General features: G+C 37.0%; 1 protein-coding gene across 1 annotated transcript; it reads left to right on the plus strand.

Moving 5' to 3' along the window:
• Positions 1 to 3396: 3396 nt before the first annotated feature.
• LOC102805244 (uncharacterized) lies at positions 3397 to 16111 on the plus strand. Its single transcript, XM_085505772.1, has 5 exons — positions 3397 to 3479; positions 7809 to 7877; positions 9591 to 9972; positions 12575 to 12721; positions 14018 to 16111. Exons 2-5 carry the CDS (start codon positions 7861 to 7863, stop codon positions 14390 to 14392), a joined length of 921 nt encoding a protein of 306 aa, XP_085361898.1. The 5' UTR covers positions 3397 to 3479; positions 7809 to 7860; the 3' UTR covers positions 14393 to 16111.
• The last annotated feature ends 5167 nt before the right edge of the window (positions 16112 to 21278 follow it).

The raw sequence follows: 21278 nt of genomic DNA on the forward strand, positions 1-21278 counted from the left end.
GAACACTGATCACTAAGTTTACTTGTAAACCCAAGACATTACGTGTCGCTATATTTAGAACATGACATATCAGTTTGATTAATATGTAAAGCGCGTACTTTCCCCTACGGAAAACATTAAATCGTCGCATTTCGCCATTGTTCTCTGTATTTCCCCCACAGTCTAACAAACCACCACCTCAATGCTACTACCTGAGTTAGTTAATGACACGGTGACTGCCATGTGTTTCACTAATACCTTCGAAGCTAATAAAACAAAGAACCCTAAATATTGTGTTGTCAAATTGTAGCTAAGCTTGAAAAAATGACTTGGCGTATATAGTATGCTGGCTCAACAGGTCAGATGAAAAAAACAACACTGGGGGTCACGGATAGGTCATCTGACAAAGGTTGACATCTCCCATAGCAAACTCCCACTAGACATATTATAATGTTGATGGATTACTACAAAACGAAATAGACAATTTGTACGGCACAGTATACTAAAATAGAAATGCTCAGCGATGCAAAAGAAGGATAGATATTACTTTTCAGTATACACATCTCTGTCGATACTACCCCTCACATATTCTACTCCCAATTATTCCTGCGGAAAATGGAATGGCCTCTTCTCATGTTGATAGGCTGTTAAAATTGGTTGTTACATACTCTTTCGCCTGTCTGAAAAATGTATTTAATTAGCTCTCATTCAAGCAACAGTGCAGATTTCCCAGTGGGAGTGAATTTAGTTCGACTCTGTCATTAAAATATAGGCGTATTTTCAGCAAAAACCGAATAACCCAGGAGTGTACACTGAATTTCAAAACAAATCTTGCATTAGTTACAGCAGCAGAATACCACAGAAATATATTTATACATGTATAAATATAAACACTATATAAGGTATTTCGGTCTGAATCCTCACTATTGCAATTCCAGGAATTACCCCCATATGTGATCCGTGGTATATCGTTTCCATTTCACAATATAATCAAATCCTTACAATTAATTAAATGAAAATTTAGTATATTAATCTTATTGTTGACTCGCTGTTAACATAACTGTGCTATGATATTGGTGATATATGAATTGGGTGCCATAGGATGGTACCTGATGGCCAACCAACCTAATCAAATATGTATCTTGCATTGTACGAGTGCAAAATAAGTTATTAGGAAATTAGAATATTAGTACCAGCTGTTTTATACGCATGCGCATTGGCCGATCCTGTCAAATCTCGTCATCTGTTTTGGGCGTGTCTGGTTGATGTGAAATTGCTTCAGCCATTGGGTAACGAAATTAACTGGTGTCTGTGTGAAAACCGCTGTAAAGTGGCGCTAAAATGAGTGTGCGCGGCTTTTGCGCTGCCATTTTCTGAATGATTTGGAGAAGCAATGGAAGCCGATCATTTAATTGATAAAAATATCGCCAGAATATGATTTTAAATGGCCGACCTAATAGAGGAATCAGTCTCGTCTTATTGGAAAGCATTTTTCCGGGAAGGAGAGGTATCGAGGTGGCGTGGCGTGGCGTGGTGAGTAATTTCCTCCCCAGGACGCCGAGTTGGGCGTCGGTATCGAGGGAGGCGACGGTGGTGTCGAGCGACCAACATAGTAAACCAAACTTAGAACTTTTTTTGTCAATTCGAGCTGTGGGAGGTAATTGCCAGTGTCTGATCACTCCAACATAAAAGAAACTTCCAATCGTGGGATTACATAGTTATCGTACTCATATTTCCACACTCTGACAGAAAAAATGAAACGACTGGGTGTTGAACGTGAAATAACCAAACAGCTAAAATAACACAGAATAAAATAATACGAGGCCGGGCTTTTAGATTAGTCCTCCTAAGTCAGTACGTTTTGGCTAATGTCTTCTAGTCATATATCAACCATGATTTGATCGGATTGCATATTAATGGAGTCCAGTAACTTTTACGTTTTCTATTCTACATCAGGTGTAGGCACATCATTACAAGAGTGAATCACAACACTCAGTCAATATGCATAGGGTGTGTATGGGTCAACTTATGTCAGGACCTGTCAGTGTCCCCCAGTGTGTTTTTCTTCAATCGACCTATTGACCCAGAGTTAGCGGGACCAGCGCAATATAAACGTGACCTTGATAATGGGATTGTGTTTTCCAGAGTGTTCATATAATAGAAGCTGACAATTTTTGACTAACGTTATGTAATTGAAACACAAGACAAAAGTATTAGATGGTTTACAAAGGAGGCTTATAGTTAGTATGGCCAAATGATTTATGGAATTGAATTTGCTGTGACAATGTATACATGTATGAACAATTATGTGAATATGGGGCTGTGTGTTATAGCAAGAAGGTGATGTCTTAAGTTTTTTGAGTTTTTTATTTGAATCAAGAGAGGGAGGTTAAAGTACTTGATCGGAAAGAATGATTATATTTGTTCTTTGGAAGTGAATGGCTTATTTGTACTTGACTGTGACTCACCCACCACCCGATTGTAATTTGGTCAGTTGTTATTAGACATCACTAGCATGACTAGTTGTAAGACAACTATGTAAAAATATTGTGAATAGAATAAACGTCTGTAAAGAATAAGGAAATAAACGGTTTTTATTTGTTATCTTAACCAACAATAAACAACAAGTTTACAAAGAAACATTCGAGTAAGAATAAAGTAACAATAATTGTCAAGAGATAAAGATGATGGTTGAATTACTTATCTTGAAAGAAAATAAAAAAAACAAGTAAGTGGTAAGGATTATATAAAGGTAATGAATGATTTGAGCAAGTAGAGGAATGTTCAACAGGAAGAACATTGTTGAAATAGACAATGCCTTGAAAATGATGAGACTTTCCATTATGGTGAGAAGATACTGAAAGCGCTACCGTGCATTCAAGCTACGTGTTGGCTAATGTCTTCTAGTCATATATCAACTTTTAAAGGGTCATCCATGATTATCACAAGAGTGAATCACAACACTTAGTCAATATGCATAGTGAGTGTATGGGTGATATCAACCTGTGTCAGAGGACCTGTCAGTGTCCCGCAGTGTTTTTGTCTTCAACTGACCTGTTGGCCCAGCGTACCAATACTTTGAAGGCAACAATAAAGAATAATTGACAATACATGTACAATATTTAGGGTTTTATGTGCTCCTAAGTTATTGGTATAACGCCATCGTATCACTAACTTAATTCAAATCGTCGTTGTAGCTGTGCCTATATAGTTAGTATCATATAGGTGGTATTTAAAATTGGTCCGTCCCTACTTACAAGGTAGCAAAATACAAAAAACAAAGGAGAAATACGACCATGTATTGTTCTCAGTGGGGGAAAGTACGCGCCTTACGTATTAATCAAAATGAGATGTCATGTTCTAAATATAAAGACACGTAATGTTCCGGGTTTACAAGTAAACTTAGTGATCAGTGTTTCCACCGAGTTTGAAGAACTCGGGCTCTATTTCTTAAGTCGCTGGATCTGTAAATTTGCTGTGCAGCAGCTGCTATGCTAGAGGTACGTACCATTATACAATGAACATAAACGGTTCTTCTGCATTCAACGCTTTGTTTCCAGGCTCCGATTCATGACTGACCAAACTATGACACAGAGACCAGAATGATGACTTGAAGCGCAGTGGTCGTCGCGTAGCGCGTGTTCGATTTCATGTAAATAAACAATGTATTTTACACGCGCAGTATACGTCGCTATGAGTCCCATATCGAACAAGACGCGGCGCGACTACTCCCGCCCTTTATGGTAGAGATGCAGGTTGTGGTCACTCGGGAGTGATTTTTTTTTTTTGCTTTTTATTGTCCAAACAGTCTTGGCTATTTTGTAGAATTTTGAATAGTGGAACATACTCAACAGATTTTAAAATATAGATAACAGGACTGGTGCAAACATTCTCTCTTTTGAATGCTTAGCAAGATTTAGCAAGGCTGCACATAAATAATAAAAAAGAAACATGGTGAAAAAAATAAGTGACGGGATCTCCATATTATGCACTATATTTAACTTTTTGCAAAACAATAATACATTTAAATTTGGAACTGTTACAGCTATTTTAATAATGAGCATTAGCAAACTTCTTACTGAGTGAATGGTTATGCAAATTAACAATTATTTCAGCTTCTTTTTAGTGCACATCCAAGAACTTTAAAAAAATAGCTCCTAGACGCTTTGACATTTTGTTTTGAAATTTTCACAAATAATTGACAATGTGTTTATCTTCCAAACGCCGTCGGGGCATTATTTTGGTTGAACAGTGTTACAACAATCGTACAGACAACTTGCCTGGGTGTTAATTTATGCATGAACTTGAAGTAGTGAAATTTGAGCTGCTGCTCTGCAAAATTGACAACTGGTAGACAGTTTTCAAGACGGCACTTTCTTTATAGTAAACAGATGTACCCGTAAACAAATTTTGACAGGAAACAGAAGAATGGTTTAGAAGCTATTTTTTTTAAATCACTTTTGACCAAAAAAAAAATATTAACAAAATTTTAAAATTCATACAATAAGCTTTCCGAAAATATATAGTTTTGTGGACAAGGTAGGTCATCTTGGTTGCCTAATTAACTAATTAAAATATCTGTCAGGTAACCTGCACCTCTACCTTAAACCGTATGGTGTAACCGAACAGTCGTCTATCTTACTTTATCTAAAATTTTCTCCCATTGAGTTGATGTTACTCTCCAGCTGAATACAATAAAATAGTACGTCAGGAAAACGTATCGAAACAAACAATGTGCAATGCAAATAACAAGGGACTCTATGCTGCTACTGTAAGTATACGCGAACCTCACTGATCTCACCACGTGATTTGACTCATATAAACAGCACATAGGTAACAACACCTGAATAGTATGGTTTTTCATTTCGTTTCCAAGTAAAAACAACGCAGAGGCTTAAAACGGTTGATTTTTACCCAGATTTATAATATAATTCAGACCAACGGTTTTGTAGATAGATAACTAGGGGTGCTTGAGAAACCAAACTAGGAGGCGGTAATGTACGTCAGTTCTATAAATAGTATGTAACAAGCTAGGGGAAATTTTTATGACGCGCTCTTTCCGGAAATACTTTCACTTCCGGTTTTGTACATTTTTCATTTCACAACTGCTTCATTTTAGGTAAGAACTGTTTTTAATCTTAATCGTGTTTGTTCAGGCATGTTCCAGGTATGTTAGTGTATTCAGGTGTTTTATTTTGAGGTTCTCTTTTGTGAAAAAATAATCATTGTAAATCCGTGTTTTGCTTCCCTCTAACCCCTATTTACAATACTGTTGTCTTAGCATAGATTCGTTTAGGAGCGTGACTTTTTCTGTTGTCGAATCATTCGCTTCGTTACAGTAAAACACGAATTCAACTGTCATGATTTATTTTTTCATGTATTTCGGTGAAGCCGCTTTTTGTAGTCATGGCGACATTTCAATGGTGGCCCCTGGATGATCCACATCTGCTCGTAAATTGTCATGATCAGGGTCATTTGTATGTTAGGGAATTAGTGTTTGGAACAACTGGCTGATATAATTGTCAACTATGAAGTGTTGTTTTAGCCCTCGTGGCACCGATAAGTATGAGAGTTATGTCCCAACATCCGGGGCATTTAATTTGACATTATGGCGTGTTGAGTACTTTGTGTGATTGGCTATTGGCTGTATGGGGCCACGCCTCTAGCTCTTAAATTACCCTGTAATTGGTTGACTGTTGGAAAAGTAAATAAAGTGGTCTCTGCACGAGAGAGTCAGTCGGGGTGCGGCCGAAGAGCGACACGGCTGAGACCAAGTGTAACACATTTCGATTTTCTGCGTGTCTTTGTTCGATAGAAAAGTGGAGAATTCCCTGAACTTGGTACCTCTGAAGTTAAGGATTAATAGCACCCGAATTAATAGTTCACACAACTACGAGATGTTACCAACCTCAATACACACCCACCATATTGAATGCAATGTGGACAAACATATACGTCATAGATACGTTACCAATAACTACATGTAATAATATGGTAAATAAATAATATGTTTTCGGAAAGCTCAGATATAGGGAAATATGACTTTGTACTTATATGAGTACTCATCACGAGGGACTTCTGAACATATAGTACAAGAAATACTGTTATTTTAGAATATGTGAGGTAGTGTTAGTAAAATATCCTTCGCATAGTTTTGACCTAGATTTTTTTCCACGATGACGCTGTTATGTATTTTTTGTTTAGCTCTCCTCGTCAAATGTATTGTTTTTTTTTTAAAATGCTTTTTTTCCTGTATGATTCGATTTTTTTTCATTCCATCGATTGGGGCATCCTGCCAATGTCACTTGCATGTGTAATAATAGTGCGCGAATATTTGACGTCAATTTTGTACATTTCCTCCAATTCATTTAAATTAATTCTTTCTTTTATTTCATTAAAAAGTCTTCACGAAACCGTCTAACCACTCAGTTATACTGACGTCATGCACCGATATAACACACTTCATCATTTGCATATATCTACTTTAACAACATCAAGATACCAGTGGTTGGTTGGGATTATATATATATATATATTGCTGCACACATTTGCTAGACGAAAGCAACAAAACATTTACCATTATTCAGACAAATAATTCCTAAGCAATGCTATTTGGTTTTAAGGCAAGGATTATAAAGACTGTGTTGTGGGTCTCTTTTCAGAATGACACAATTTAAAAGGGGAAAACCACTCCCGGGGTTAAGGGTTATCGAGGGATCAGCTAGCTGAAGCAATGTTTCACTAAGCACTGACCTCAATGTCGAACTATAACAACCTACCTACCTAATTTAAGTTGAACTCGTGCCAATATCAGGCTGCATGTGACCAGCTGACAATAGCTCCTGCACGTTTTGCAGTCTCACCTGAACTAAATATGTATTTAGAGTTCTATTTTGTTGCCATTGTAGTATCCAGTGTGATCTTATTTTAACATAACTACATAACACGATGTACAAAGTGATTCGGTACAACATTTCCCATGGAAACAAGTACACAATAAAAGCTCAAACTTGTACATCTTTGCGTATGAACATTCATAAGCTATCTCCTGCAAGCACCTTACTTCCAAACCATACTAGAATTATATCTATTGAACTGACACGCCGGTGAATCTTGTTTAGATTCTATTTTGACTGTACCTCTTATTGCATCTGGGAAAACAGGCTGGTCTGTAGTGTGTAGTTTCGTATCCTTTGAAATCTCCTAATATTAGTTATATTAACATTCATTTCATATCGCTGTAAATGTTCTTACAGGCGCCCATATGTTGTGAGGTTCGTGCAATTTCAGAAATATTTGTTGAGACAATCAGAAATATACAGTATCTTATTTGTAAACATTGCATAATGTAAATATGTTAGGCTTGTAATGCTGGATGTGTTTCATTGAGAGAAAAAGGGTGTGAGTTGAATAATTAACTCATCGTCTCTGTTATGGTAATATCTCATAGTTGATACTCCCACAAGTAAATGTTTAGATATCAAAGATTGCAGATGTGCCGCTATCTTATCGATTATCAATTCCAAAATATTTACATAAATTTATATACATATATATGTAAGTAATTTAGACCAGTTGGAATATTTTGTGGTTTATTACATAAATGTGTTCCAACTGCGAATAAGGATTACGTCATCATATCACATTACATACTGCGTCATCTAATTAAGTATGGTCTCTCAGTCAAACTGTAAACAGTATACCATACAACCTAGTTTTCAAAAAAGCGACGATAATTGGCTTTTCCCAACATTTTCGGAAACGTATTTGGTAACTCAAACTATACGTTTGTACCACACATCATACAAATATTTTGTGTTTGTTTGCAGTAATAGCTCATTGGTAATCTCCATGTTATAAGCAAGTGTGTAGAAAGACGTCATGGCGAACCAAAATATGTAAGTTGTTCAATATAATTACCCATTCATAAGTGTTCTCAGTGCCGTCTTTGCCCAACAACAAATTATTTGTTTTTTGGAAAAAGGTATCAGTTTGTAAGCTCCACTGTCAATTGAAGAACGGGACTGTTCATTTAAAGCGGAAGGGTCATCACCTGCGCACGCGCGGGAGTCCCAAGCGACGATAACAACGCATACCAAAAAGGATCATGGATAGCCGCTTGTTTGTATACGCAGATGACGACTCCCCCTTTTTTAAATAATAATAATAATATTTATTGCATCTTTAGAAATACAGTATTTCTATCAGTACAGTAGCAATAAAAGTATAACAAAGTATAAAAATAATAATGAAATAATAAAGAAAGAGAAGATATTTGTTTGTATTTAAAACATTTTTTATTGAGTCAATTTACATTTTTTATTGAGTCAAAATTACATTGCACAACGAACAAGTACAAATTCCCCACAAAAATATTACAATTTTTGCAGGTAGTCATGTTGATATGCTAGGCCGTTGCTACAATTTTCATAAATGTTCCCCATTTTTTAAAATGTTTTTCCAATTTACCTTTTCTGTTTGCAATCAAGTACTTAGTTTTCTGTACCTTCTGCACAAAGACTTTAAATCTCTCAAATTTTGTTTTTTTTACACCCTGACATCTGCAAATATAAATAAATCTTCTGGCAATCAAAAGCAAAAAGTTTAACAGGAGGGGAAGAAGACTACCACCAAACAAAAAGCATTCTGGGTCGTTTACCCAAGGGATTCCACCACGTTAAGTGATTCGCCGTCATCGTCCGTCGTTCGTCAACAATTCTATTTTCAACTTCTTCAACGATTCCTTTGATGTAGATATAATACGTTGGGTTGCCCTATATCAAATTTGTTCATTTCGTGATAATACCATTAGATATAAATTAGCAAATATTTGGGGAAATTGACATTTTTGACTTCTTGAAAAATCTAATTGCTTCGATAATTGGTATAAGTGTACATGGATGAACCATGATTTTATTAGTTTCGTTTTTGATATAATTCATTGACATATCCTTCAAATGGAGTTGATGGAACCACTACTTGGGTACAGTTCAATTATCGTTAAGATAAACATATGTATTGACACACATATAATAGAATGTAAGCAAAGCCAAGATCATTTGTTCCCCCACGATTTGTTAATGTAACTATGCATGCCCTTATTGCAAGGCTCTGCTGAAACAGTGGAACTATTTCGACCATCAGATCGCTTGTCGATTCAAGGAAGTACAATCACTACAAATTTTGCAGTTTATACTTTCAAAGAACAATCAGTATTGTAAGAGCAAATGTTAATTTCTTGTTGTTTGCTTTTTCAGTGCTAGACCGGTACATGCTTTGTTCATCAAAAATAGCAGTTTCTTGAGCTTCTCGAGTCAAAGTTAGGGCAGCTTAATTCAAACTTAGCAGGCATTCCCTGATTATGAGTTTTGTTAAAAATACATTCATTCAATTAAAGTTAATTCATTAATTTGCCGATATTTACTATATGGGGCAACCATCTTGAATAAGTCGTACTCAAGATGGCTGCCACATATAGTAAAAAAATGTTAGATTAATCTCATTTACTTGATTATCACTTGTACGACAGCTGACTGTGGGGGCCGTGCAGCCATCACAAAGACAATCATTCTTTTAAAAAAAATTATATTATTCTCTTTCTTGGTAAACAGTGTACCATGTCCCGCTACGATGAACTTCATGAGAAGGGCTGGGATCTCACACGACCGTGCCTATGAATATTGCATGGTTCTTAGGCAGAATGAAATCCCGTATCTACTGCTCAGTGATTTACCGGAGGAGTATCTGTTAAATGAAGTCAATATGGCTTACGGCGATATGATAAGGATGATACAAGCCATCGACATGGCCAATGCCTGGAAGGAATTGTTCATTCAGATCGGAATTTCTGAATTTCAGTCGACGCTGTATGGGCTGAAATTTTCATCAGAACAAATCACGCGGAGTGTGTTGCACAATATGAAAGAAAAGCACCTAACGCATTTGGGTGTGAATAGTGTTGGTGATAAGCAGAAAATGCTGAAAGCGGCTAAGGTCAGTTTCACCATGCCAACAAGTTATTGCTTTTGAAATAAGAGAAAAACTGTAAAAAATGATAATAGTTTAGTCCATAGGTAGTTGATACTGCTAGTAACTCAGAGCAGACTTAACATAATATAATTAAATGTTTATGTTTTGAAGTTTTAATGGCAATTCAGTTGATATGACCTAATTAAGCCAGGTTCTTCTTTTCTAGTATTTAACGACGAATTGATATTCAAAATTCTAATACGAGAAATCTTAATAGAGTTTACAAAACTATAACCATGATAAATGATTATAACTCGCATTGGTGTTATGAGAATAGAGTTAAATGTTGACACTAATCTTCGTTGTCATGGTAACTCCTACTTTGCCTTGTATTCCACAGTCAGTTTAGTGGAACCGATCGTTATTTATTACTTATTTATTACTCCCGCTCTGTATACTTCAGCAGATCCCATACATCATTTAACTGAAAAACCACAACTAATTTTCAGATTTAAGGCTAATACTAATAAGTAAAGTCTGAATCACCAATTAAATTCACATTGTTACTGCGTTTTCGCTATACTACAGGGTAATCAAGAAAGGAATGCTATAGTTGGGAGCCACTGGTTGAGGGTCACTGCTGTCAATATTTAAAGTCGTTTACACGTCATTGTGTTTGATATGCTGGAACACACAAGTACTTTGATCAACGTTTGGAGGCGGGTTAGAAAAACCACTAGACATTGTGAATGCAATTCAAACATGTTATTTTGTCACATAGCACACAATTTTTCTTCTGAATAACGTCTGAACCAAATTTATGAAACATCAACACTTTTCTTTACTCGCATTACTCAAATATTCATAGCTTGACAAATGTACTGACTCTAAAGTCAATAGATTTTAGAACCTAAAAGCAAAATAAATCGGTTTTCGACTAAAAACCCCCAATCTCTTTCAAGTGACTAACCTTTTTTTCATGAAGCAACAATCGCTTCTGGGCGCAGGATCATTGGTAGTTGGATTTGACCCCTAAACTGCAATTATAACAAGAAAAAAGAAAAAGAAAAACTTATAGTTGTCACTATTGACACAAACTCGTCCAATGCTATAAATAAGAGTTCAATAATGTAAAAACGTTCAGAATGCCTCGACATGCATTTAGTCTATGCAAGTAAGTTCAGCATTAAATCGCAATTATTTCCAATGAACATTTGAATCACTGCAATTCGTTCTGCTGCAGTCTTCTCTAGTAGTCACAATTCGCATAGCTCAAAGTCAGAGACAACTCTTGGTGCAAGACTCACTTTGTGTTTAGACCAGCCTATAGGAGAACAGTTCTGTCACCTTGGTCCATTCCATACTTCTACGTCACTTGGTGAACCTCGTCGCTTTACTATTGTCCCGGGTCTTGTTAACTGTAAAATATATAACTTTCACTGGTTTTGTTGTGTTGGGTCAAGCCCTCAACATATGTTAGACTTGGCAGGATGGCTTGCAAATTTGCGAAAAACTTGGTCTACATGACGATTTGCTAATCTGGTGTGTACATCCTTCATTTCTCGAGTATTTATATGATATCATTTTAAAAATCTAGTCTAGTATGATAATGGAATCGTGATCAAAATTGAATAGAAATGCGCTGTCATGTCTAAATTGGACGAAAACCAACCAAAGTTTTTTTTCCAAAATTTGCAAGTCATCTTACTATACGAGTAATTAGCAGAACCGCTGTGACCCGATAATGCCAACAATTCAACAATTTGTTATCGTTTTTACATGGTTATGCTATTTACTATATTTTGTTATTTGATTAATGGGAGAGAAGTTTTTCGGTGATGACGATAATCTTCAAGGTAATGGAAACCCATTGCGCTGTAGCTTTCTTTTGGTCTTCTACAGTTGGGGTCGACAGAAAACCGTCAAAACGTATACTACTGTTTTACGGCCAACCCCACTACTTAGCTAAACCAGCCACAAGTGTAATCAAGTAGTCTGTTCACATCTGTGTCTTAGTTGACGTGCATCGAACTTTCTAGATTCCCCAATCGAGAATTCATTACATCATTTCTGAATGTAAGTTCGGGATTTCTGATGCCTCTATGCATAACATCTTTTTCTGAATATAAACTCAGTAGTTTTACTACCACTCTGAATAGTCTCGTAATTGACAACGGTTCGTGCATCTAATAGCCTAATTAACCTTTAACGTGACACGTGAAGAATCCGGTATCCCAACATCTAGATTAGTCACTAATTTACAATTTACTAGCTTAGCAATAATTTCTGATGACAAAATTTGCACAAAGGATACTGATGTATCAACTTATAGGTTTACTTTAGACACTTGTGGCCTATGAATTGAATGCATGATACACGAATCGCATAGTAATCAAAATCAGCCTTTTTTTGTTTGCGCCTGTTGCCCTAGACCGTAAATACCGGCCAATCTGCCTAGCAGTCTGAAACCTCGCTACATCGCAACACTGCGCCAATCTCTGCATTCCTAGATGATGTGTCCACCACAATATATTTTCAGTATCATTGATTGATTATGAATCTCTAGGAAACACAAACACAAACACAACACAAACTAATTTGTCCAATTCTTGATCATTACGTGTAGATGTATCTGCTCATGGTGCCCTGTGAATGTGGCATCAAAGTCAGCGATAATCAACGAGTACTTCGCGAGTACCAAGACATGCTGGATGACAACGACCGCAGACTATTGCAGTATGTTAGTACTACAATAGTTGAGGAAGGAATTACGGTAATTGATTTCATTTGCTCCATCGATTACACTTTATAATGGTGAGTCTTGAACTTTGACTTTTATTCTCGAGTCAAAATATATAATTATAGAATGGCGGACGTCGCGCGATAGGGTTCCATAATAACAAAGATGGCAACATTATGTCCAAAATAGAGGCACTGCTATGATTAATCGATATTCTTTCTGGGGGAGAATTCTAAAGGGTAAAAGTCTAGATTTCGTGCACATGTGGTCAGATCAAAACTCGCATTTGGAAGAGCGCATTGTATTGTGAGAACATCAATGTTCATGAAGCCAGAATCTCGCACATGCGTAGCGCACATCCGTCGACCTTTATGCCCCTGCACTCTCGTTAAACAAATAATTACATTACACAGCCTGCCCAATCTTCGTGAATGGCATTACGTATACTTAAAGAACACCAATCCGAAATATACTCGTAAACTGCTAATTCAGAATGTTTTACGTAACGGGGTACATTGCAAAATAGCAAAAATGTTTTTGCATTATATATTTTAACTAATGTGTTTCCTTGTATACAGACAATCTTATTCAATACAAAATTATAACTTTACATTCTGTTATTAGTATACAAATAATAATAATAATCTAATACAACACGCTTAGTAAGAATGGCATTACTATACGATTGGCTAATGTAACAAATTAAAGAGTGTAGCCAATTTTGTGTTTCGCCTTTTCCCGTACTGCCTGCTGAAGTACTTCGCATTGACAGAATCATAACATTTGAGATGGGAATCATCGGAATTAGAGAAATATTGTTATTTTTATCTGGCTTTTATTTTTGCTGACATGAGGAAAAGCCAGCCTTTATGAGAATTGTATGACTTTGCATGATTCTTAAAACACTTTTATTTCTTAATTTGTTTACAACAGCAACAATAGTAGACTAACAAATGAGCAATGTTTTAACCACTAGCTATGAAAAAATAGCTCAAATATTCTTCCATATGAGCAGCAACTAAGCATGAGACATGCGCATGCGCATTACGAGTTTGTACAAAAATTATTGGGTGGGCAATTAAACAAACGATATTATTTTGAATTTCATTTATTTATTTATTTATTTATTTAAAAAAAATAAAGTACATGTAAAATCTAACATTTTTAAAATGGCCATGCTTGATTCTAGTAAAAAATTTCAAAAGAATGCTAAGAGCGCCATTCCTTTTGAGGGCACCCAGTTCTGAATTCTGTACCAAGCCTCAAAAACAATAGTCACATGCATGATATTGTTCAGAGCCATGTAAGTTTGAATATTATCTTCCTCAGGTGATGTCAAATGCCGAGATACACGTGTATGGTGGCGCTATGCACGTTATATATGTGGCAGGAAATGGTGGGAATCTGTTTGAAGTGCAATTGTACGACGGTGTTCCGAATCATTCGTGTACAAGAAGATACGAAGATACAACGCGTTTCGCTTCATCTGGTATTGGTTGTTGTGTCGGTGCCGCTTGTGGCTTGGTAGCTGGCGCTGTCCTCGGCTTCATAACGTTAGGCCCTGCTGGAGCCATTGCCGGAGCAGGTATTGGGAGTGCAGGCGGAGCATTCGTTGTTCGCACTATTGTCGCTGGCGTTGGTCGTCGTGTCACGCAGGCGATTACAGAGTCGCCATCAGCAAAAATTTCTGGCTTCCTCACGTAAAATGTCAGGGAGACATGATCTGACTGCTTAATACAATCTGTTAGAAAAAAAAAATTACAGTCCAAACTTAAAGCTTGTTTTAATCGGATTGAACAATATAGAGTATATTGTTTGCTTAAAGCGGGGAGTCGTCACCTGCGCATGCGTCAGATGGCCATAGGTATCATTGTTTACAAACAAGCGTCTATCCATGAGCCTTTGAGTTTTTAGCGTGTTTTGTTATCGTCGCTTGAGACTCAATTCCCGCGCGTGCGCAGGTGACGATCCTCCCGCTTTAAATTGAAGAATGAGTGGTAACACTCTTTGTAGATAGAAAGATAACAGGAATCGCATTTGTATTCTCGATTTCCGTGGAAGAGCACAATAGAGTCCGACCAAGGACTGGGAATATTTTTATGGATTTGATTTGAAAAAAAAACACTGCCATACGTTCGTGGCTATGACGGCCACGTGAATTTCTGATATTTTCTGGAATATAACATTTTGGTGTAATTTTAATTGATGAATTGACGGTAAGTAATGGACATCCTATTTTCATCTTGTGACGTCTCATTTTATTGTATAGGGAGCCTTATCGGTCTTTCATATGATAACAGATCAAAGATATACGCAAGCTACGATGTTATTAGTCAGTTCTGTTCTCATGCCCCTGTGAGAAATCTGACATCTACTTCATTACTATTGCCGGGCTCGTGGCGACCGACTCGATATGCAAATGACTAATAATAACCCCTTAGCGCTTCAATAATATGAAAGGTCTTAAATTGAAAATAGAGTGGGTCGGCAAGGGGTAAGCTGTAATCAATTGTTTTGATTTTCGCAATAATGTTATTTAAATAAATAAATGTAAATTCATAGATATGGGCAAGGTTTAAAATGTAATCAGCTATTTTATTCAGCCGTAATTTGTACAAAGATATTTTTTGTAAGCGTATAGACATTTCCCAAAATAAATGTCGTAATTCGTATGCAATTTCCAATTTTCGATTCTTAAACACAAATTATCGAATATATTATAAAAATGTAATTTGGAATTTATTTTATCTGTAAAGTGTAAAAACCTATTTTTTTTAAACTGTGAATGGAACTTTCATTTTATCTCCTGTAAAAAACATAAAAATGCCTTTTTTATTTCCTGTAACCTGCACCAGCTAAAGTAGGATTTTGATTTTCGTCGTTCATTTCGAAATCCTATTTTTGAAAACTAAATGTCGCCACCACAGACATAACTTCGGGAATCAAAGCCACACTTAGGGCGGCAGTCGTCGTGCCGCGTCCTGTTCGATATGGGACTCATAGCGACGTATACAACGCGTGTAAAATACATTGTTTATTTACATGAAATTCGAACACGCGCTGCGCGACGACCACCGTGCTTTAAAGTGTGATTGCTTACCGTCAATTCATCAATTGTAATTACACCAAACACCATAAGACTACAATCCAGAAAATTACCTGGCCGTTATTAGCCACGTACCTAAATTACTTGCAGAGAATCGTCAAATTCTCGTTTATTTCATAGCCCCAGTCAGCAATATATAAATTTACTGTGTCAGAATATTCGTGGTTTGTGACTAACATTCTAACACTGGGCACGGTAACTTAACGCCCCCATGCGGCCTTGAACTGTCTTTCATAAAATGTCATATCCCTCATGTGGCAAAAAATAAACTTCTTTTGTGTTTTTTTCAATAAAATTCAACAGAAGCACGAATGAAAGTGTTATCATTATACGTTATCATGCATAATACTGACGTATGAGTGGAATAATGAAATTGGTAAATTCTCTTTAGTGAACTATCATTCATTGGAGGTGTGATGTTCGTGAACTGAATAAAGGTCACACATAGCACTGGACGACGTGACGTTTTGTTCTTGTATCTAGTATCACGACATATTATCATACCCATACTTTGTCATCACTCGGTACTCCAAAATATTAAGTATTAGGCACTTTTTAAAATAAATGTATTCACTTATCATTGATTAAATTGTTTGAAACGTGTTTTAATACGGTGATAAACAAAAGGAATAAATAAAATTTCATCGTTAGACGGTGCTTGTGGTAAAAGTTTAAATCACGCCCTCTAGTGACAAAGCGATTCCGTGACGTCAAAATGACGTATAGATGAAGGCACACATCGTTCACATCGACAGTTGTATTTGGTTTGTGTGGTCGTTCATCATCCAGAATATATTAAAATCATTCAAACATATTTTTTATTGATGATGACTACAGATCAAAACGAGTTCGACGCCTCGAGTGGCTTTTGTGTCTACCATTTACGTCACAAAAGAACGCTTCGTCACTAGAGGGCGTAATTTATACAAAAGGTATATTGCGCGTTGTAATAATAATATTGTTACTTATAAGGATAATCGCTTGAGCGACGTTGTCTGATAACGTAACGTCGGCATATATTCTTGGGGCGGACATCCGGGCATTTTCACCGCTGGCAACCATTACGGTGAAAACAAAGGCCGAAAACTCTCAGAAAACAGTACTTTGGAATGGTTGTTGAGACTCCCCTGAGCAATGTAACAAGATTACCCCTGCGTGTGTGTAACGCATATAAATTTGATTGTTCAGAATTACTTCAAAGTTGAGTTCCTGTTGTTTTCTCGAATATTCGAAAACCATTTCTTTCGCGGTCACGCTAGTTTTCGCGATCACGCTAAAAAGGCCAAATAGACAATTAATTATATTTATTTTGTAAAACAAAAAAAAAAGTCCCGACTTTGCCAGTCTATTGTCGCCCGAGTGGTCTTGACTATCAAGGCCTATCAGAGCACATGCCGCTCAAGTACTACCCTCATATCTCGCTCAGTTTAGGTCGTGATGATACCGTCATTGAAGGTAATGAGAATATAATTGGATAATTATAGTGCCTGGTATCTTTGACCTTGAAATAGTATGTTTGTTTGTTTGTAGTGATAACGTGAGTGTGGTTTTGTAACATTCGTGTTGAAGTTTGTTTGTATCAATCTATACATTTAGACAATCTTTGTGGTTTTCGAACCCGGGAGGGGGTACTTGCAAAAAATATTGACAAGGGTGTGTAGCTGATTGTTTGAAACCCCATACCCCAGTATCAGACAGAAATAAACTCAAATTGCCTACCCCTTTTCAGACAAACTATGGATAATTGATACCTCTTTCCAGACGGTAAGCATAAATGGTACCATGGGAAAAGCAGGTGGACTTTACAGAAAGAAAAAAATCAGTTTTATTCTCCTGATTGTTGAATCACTCAAGCTCTAGAGACAGTCTTTGGAAAATATGGACCCCTTTTCAGGCAGAAATAATGAAAAAAGGATACCGCTTTTCAGGCAGACAGGGACTGGGTAAAATAACATACCCCTTTTTAGACAGAAGTGGTGAATTTGGGAATTTGGCGGCACACACTAGTATACATATAGCAATGTGAGTACCCCCGGGTTTGTGACCTTATTTTTTTGTCAAAATCAACCCTCGGAGTTTAAAATTCTGAACCCCCGACAGTTTCATCGAATTGCGCCGGTCTGTACAATCCGACAGGTCAGTCGAGGCAGCCACGTGTCCTTTAGATTCCTGAGTGAATCGCACGTTTCTTTATGTATTACTGTCAAGTGAGGTAAAAGACAGATTGAATTGCACCCGGTAATGCGCCCTACAGTTAAAGTTTCAAACTTGCACAATGAAGTGGGTCACGTTGCATTTCAGGGATTGCATCATCCCCTCTATTCTGCCCTAATCAGGTCGCAGCTCTGTCACGTGGTGCCAGAGGACCTCTAGATACAGCGTACTAGTATATTCAAACCTCAGACTAGTCTGAGTTCAAACTGAGCCCTCATCATGGAGCTGCTAATAATCTGTTCTTAGCTTCATGAAATATAAGTTGGAACTATTGTGGCATCGGCAATTGCCGCACCGTCGCCCCCCAATCAAGCTGGAACCCTTTGTGTCACACAATTGTCCCATGGTCTTGATTTCTCTGTGGGAGTATCCCTCGGACCCGCCTACTAAGGGATTGTGAGCAGATCTCGCCCGCCGTGCACAATTTCGTGCCGCCGCCAATGGTATGTATAATCGCGTAGCTGTCGACGTGTTTTGTGGGTCTACATGCTTACAACAAATTTAGTAACTCTAATTTACGTTATCAGTTAACCGAACTTCGAATAACGGGAAATATAAAACGTTAAACGAAACACAAATGATATGTTGCCCGTAACTCGAAGTTCGGTCAACTGGTAATTGGACATTGAGTTACAATTTGAACGTGGTTTCGCAAAAAGTAAACATGGTTTCTGAAATATGAGCGTTGTCATTTTTGTAACTCGATGTTTTCGTAACTCGGTATCCATAACTCCGTTTCACTTTACCACGGGCAATAATAATGCTCTGTATGTCTACGACAATGCTTTGCGCGTCTACGTCATACGCATTGTGGACACGTTCTCTTTGTGGCAAATGAAAGACGCCCTAAGCTCGCTGTTAATTTCTTTAATCCTGGAGTCAACAACACTCATTGTTCTTTCATAATCGTACTGTTAATTTGTACAAATTACTGAGAACAAAAATCACAAAAAAAGATAGCAAATATTATGTTTGTCAACCGTGGGAAGCGAGTGTTATTATAACTAACCGGTCTCATAATAACCGATTGATGTACATATTCGAGAAGCCTAAGCCAGGACGAACACGACTTTGCTAAAACGTTATTTATTGCTGTTGGACATCGTTGATCCATCTTGTAAAATACAAGGCTAGACAATGAATCGAAGTGATCTATGCGAGTACTTTATTAACAGATAACACTGAAGAACACAACGCAAGGAATTGTGGTACAACTCATTAATTATACATGACATCATCTCCTCAGCCAATCAGAAATCACATCTAGTATTATATGACGTGTACAAAGTGAACAAATTAAGTTTATCCTAACACCCCCTCTTAAACTTAAATTGGCTCTAAGTTCAAAACATTCAACTTGGCCTTTGATACTGGTTTAGTAAATACATCAGCTATATTATTACTGGTTTTAACATAAATAAGTTCAACATTATCATTTTGAACTTCAGATCTCAAAAAATGATACTTTATGTCTATGTGCTTTGATCGTTTATGACACACTGGGTTTTTAGCTAAAGCAATGGCACTCTGGTTATCAACAAACAAAACCGGCCTTCCGACTGACTGTCCACCCATGTCAGAAAACAACTGTTTCAAGAACTTTATTTCTTGAACAGCACTGGCCAATGCAATATATTCTGCTTCACAGGTGGATAAGGCAACACACTGCTGTTTACAGCTTTTCCATGAAATGAGTGGCCCGCTTTCACTTAACAAAAACCCATAGCCAGAAATACTTTTTCTGTCATCAGAGCCTGCCCAGTCTGAGTCACAGTATCCAAATAAACTTGGCTCAGAGTCTAAACGACTGTACCTTAGCCCTAAATGCTGTGTTCCCTTTAAGTACCTTAATACATGTTTAGCCATACACAAGTGTTTCTGTAAAGGCTTAGACATAAACTGAGACAACTTGGTAACAATAAATGAAATATCTGGTCTAGTTGCAGTCATCAAATAAATTAAACTGCCAACTATCTCTCGGTAAATTTTATCATTTGATAGTGGAGATGACTGATCATTTATAGCTTTGCAAGCTCCCATATCACATGGAGTGGGTTTTGGCTTACAATCACTCATGTCAAATCTGTCTAGCATGTTTTCCACATATTTTGTTTGTTTCATTGTTATAGTGTCCTCACGGCAATCAAATTCAATACCCAGAAACCATGACAAAACACCTAAATCCTTCATTTTAAACTTATGACTGAGTGATTGTTTGATGTTCATTAAAACAGTCTCACTATTTGCTGCTATTATAATGTCATCAACCCAAACAATCATTACCACTTTACAATCACCAATACATTTTGTATACACACAATAATCGACTAAAGATTGCTCAAAATCCTCACTCATCAAAAATGTATGCAACATCTGATTCCACATTCTCCCGCTTTGTTTCAAGCCATAGATAGACTTGTTGAGCTTAAGCACCAAATTTTCATTATTTTCACCTGTTACAATAAAACCCTCTGGTTGTTGCATATAAATAACACAATCAAGCGGGGCATGTAAATATGCTGTTTTTACATCCATCTGATGTATAATAAAATTCTCATACAATGCTAACTGCATTAACATTCGCACTGACGTCATACGTGCTGTTGGGGCAAAAGTCTCATGGTAATCAATGTCCTGCCTTTGGGAAAAACCTCTAGCAACATATCTGGCTTTATGTTTCTCAACACCATCTGGGCTCACCTTCAAATTAAAAACCCATTTACCACCAACTACATTTTGGCCTTTAGGTAAGGTAACCAAATCAAATGTATCATTTTCCTCAAGAGCTGACATTTCCTCTTTCATAGCCTTTTGCCACTTGCATTTGTCAGGCGATTCAATAGCTTCCTGATAAGTGTTTGGTACATTACAGACTCTATAACAATAGTCAACACAATTATTTTCATTGTCATCAGTGACTGTGACATAGTCCTTAAGATACTCTGGCCTTCTATACAATCGTTTTGGTCTAACTCTCACTTCCCCTTCACTTTTCGTGGCATTTTGCTCACATTCAAGCTCACCAGCTTGAGGTTCATTTTTATCATTTATAATATCATTTTTTCTGAGGAGAAAATCGTTATCATGAAGTACATCACTAGTGTTTACATCATGTTCAAACTCGTTTACAAATTTTACACATCTGACCCTTCTAATCTTATTAATTTCCTTGAAATACACCAAATAGGCGGGACTTTCCTTGTCATACCCTACAAATATACCCCTGGTACACCGAGGGTCAAGCTTTGTCTTTACCTGAACATAGGCGTA

The sequence above is a fragment of the Saccoglossus kowalevskii genome, chromosome 11 (genome assembly GCF_978046115.1).
Source record: "Saccoglossus kowalevskii chromosome 11, keSacKowa6.1, whole genome shotgun sequence".
Classification (NCBI taxonomy): domain Eukaryota; kingdom Metazoa; phylum Hemichordata; class Enteropneusta; family Harrimaniidae; genus Saccoglossus; species Saccoglossus kowalevskii.

Excerpts from the sequence above, each read along its gene's own strand:
- LOC102805244 (XM_085505772.1), top strand. Across the intron at positions 9,973-12,574 it reads AAATGCTGAAAGCGGCTAAG|ATGTATCTGCTCATGGTGCC; the intron begins GTCAGTTTCACC and ends CATTACGTGTAG. Across the intron at positions 12,722-14,017 it reads TAGTTGAGGAAGGAATTACG|GTGATGTCAAATGCCGAGAT; the intron begins GTAATTGATTTC and ends TATCTTCCTCAG.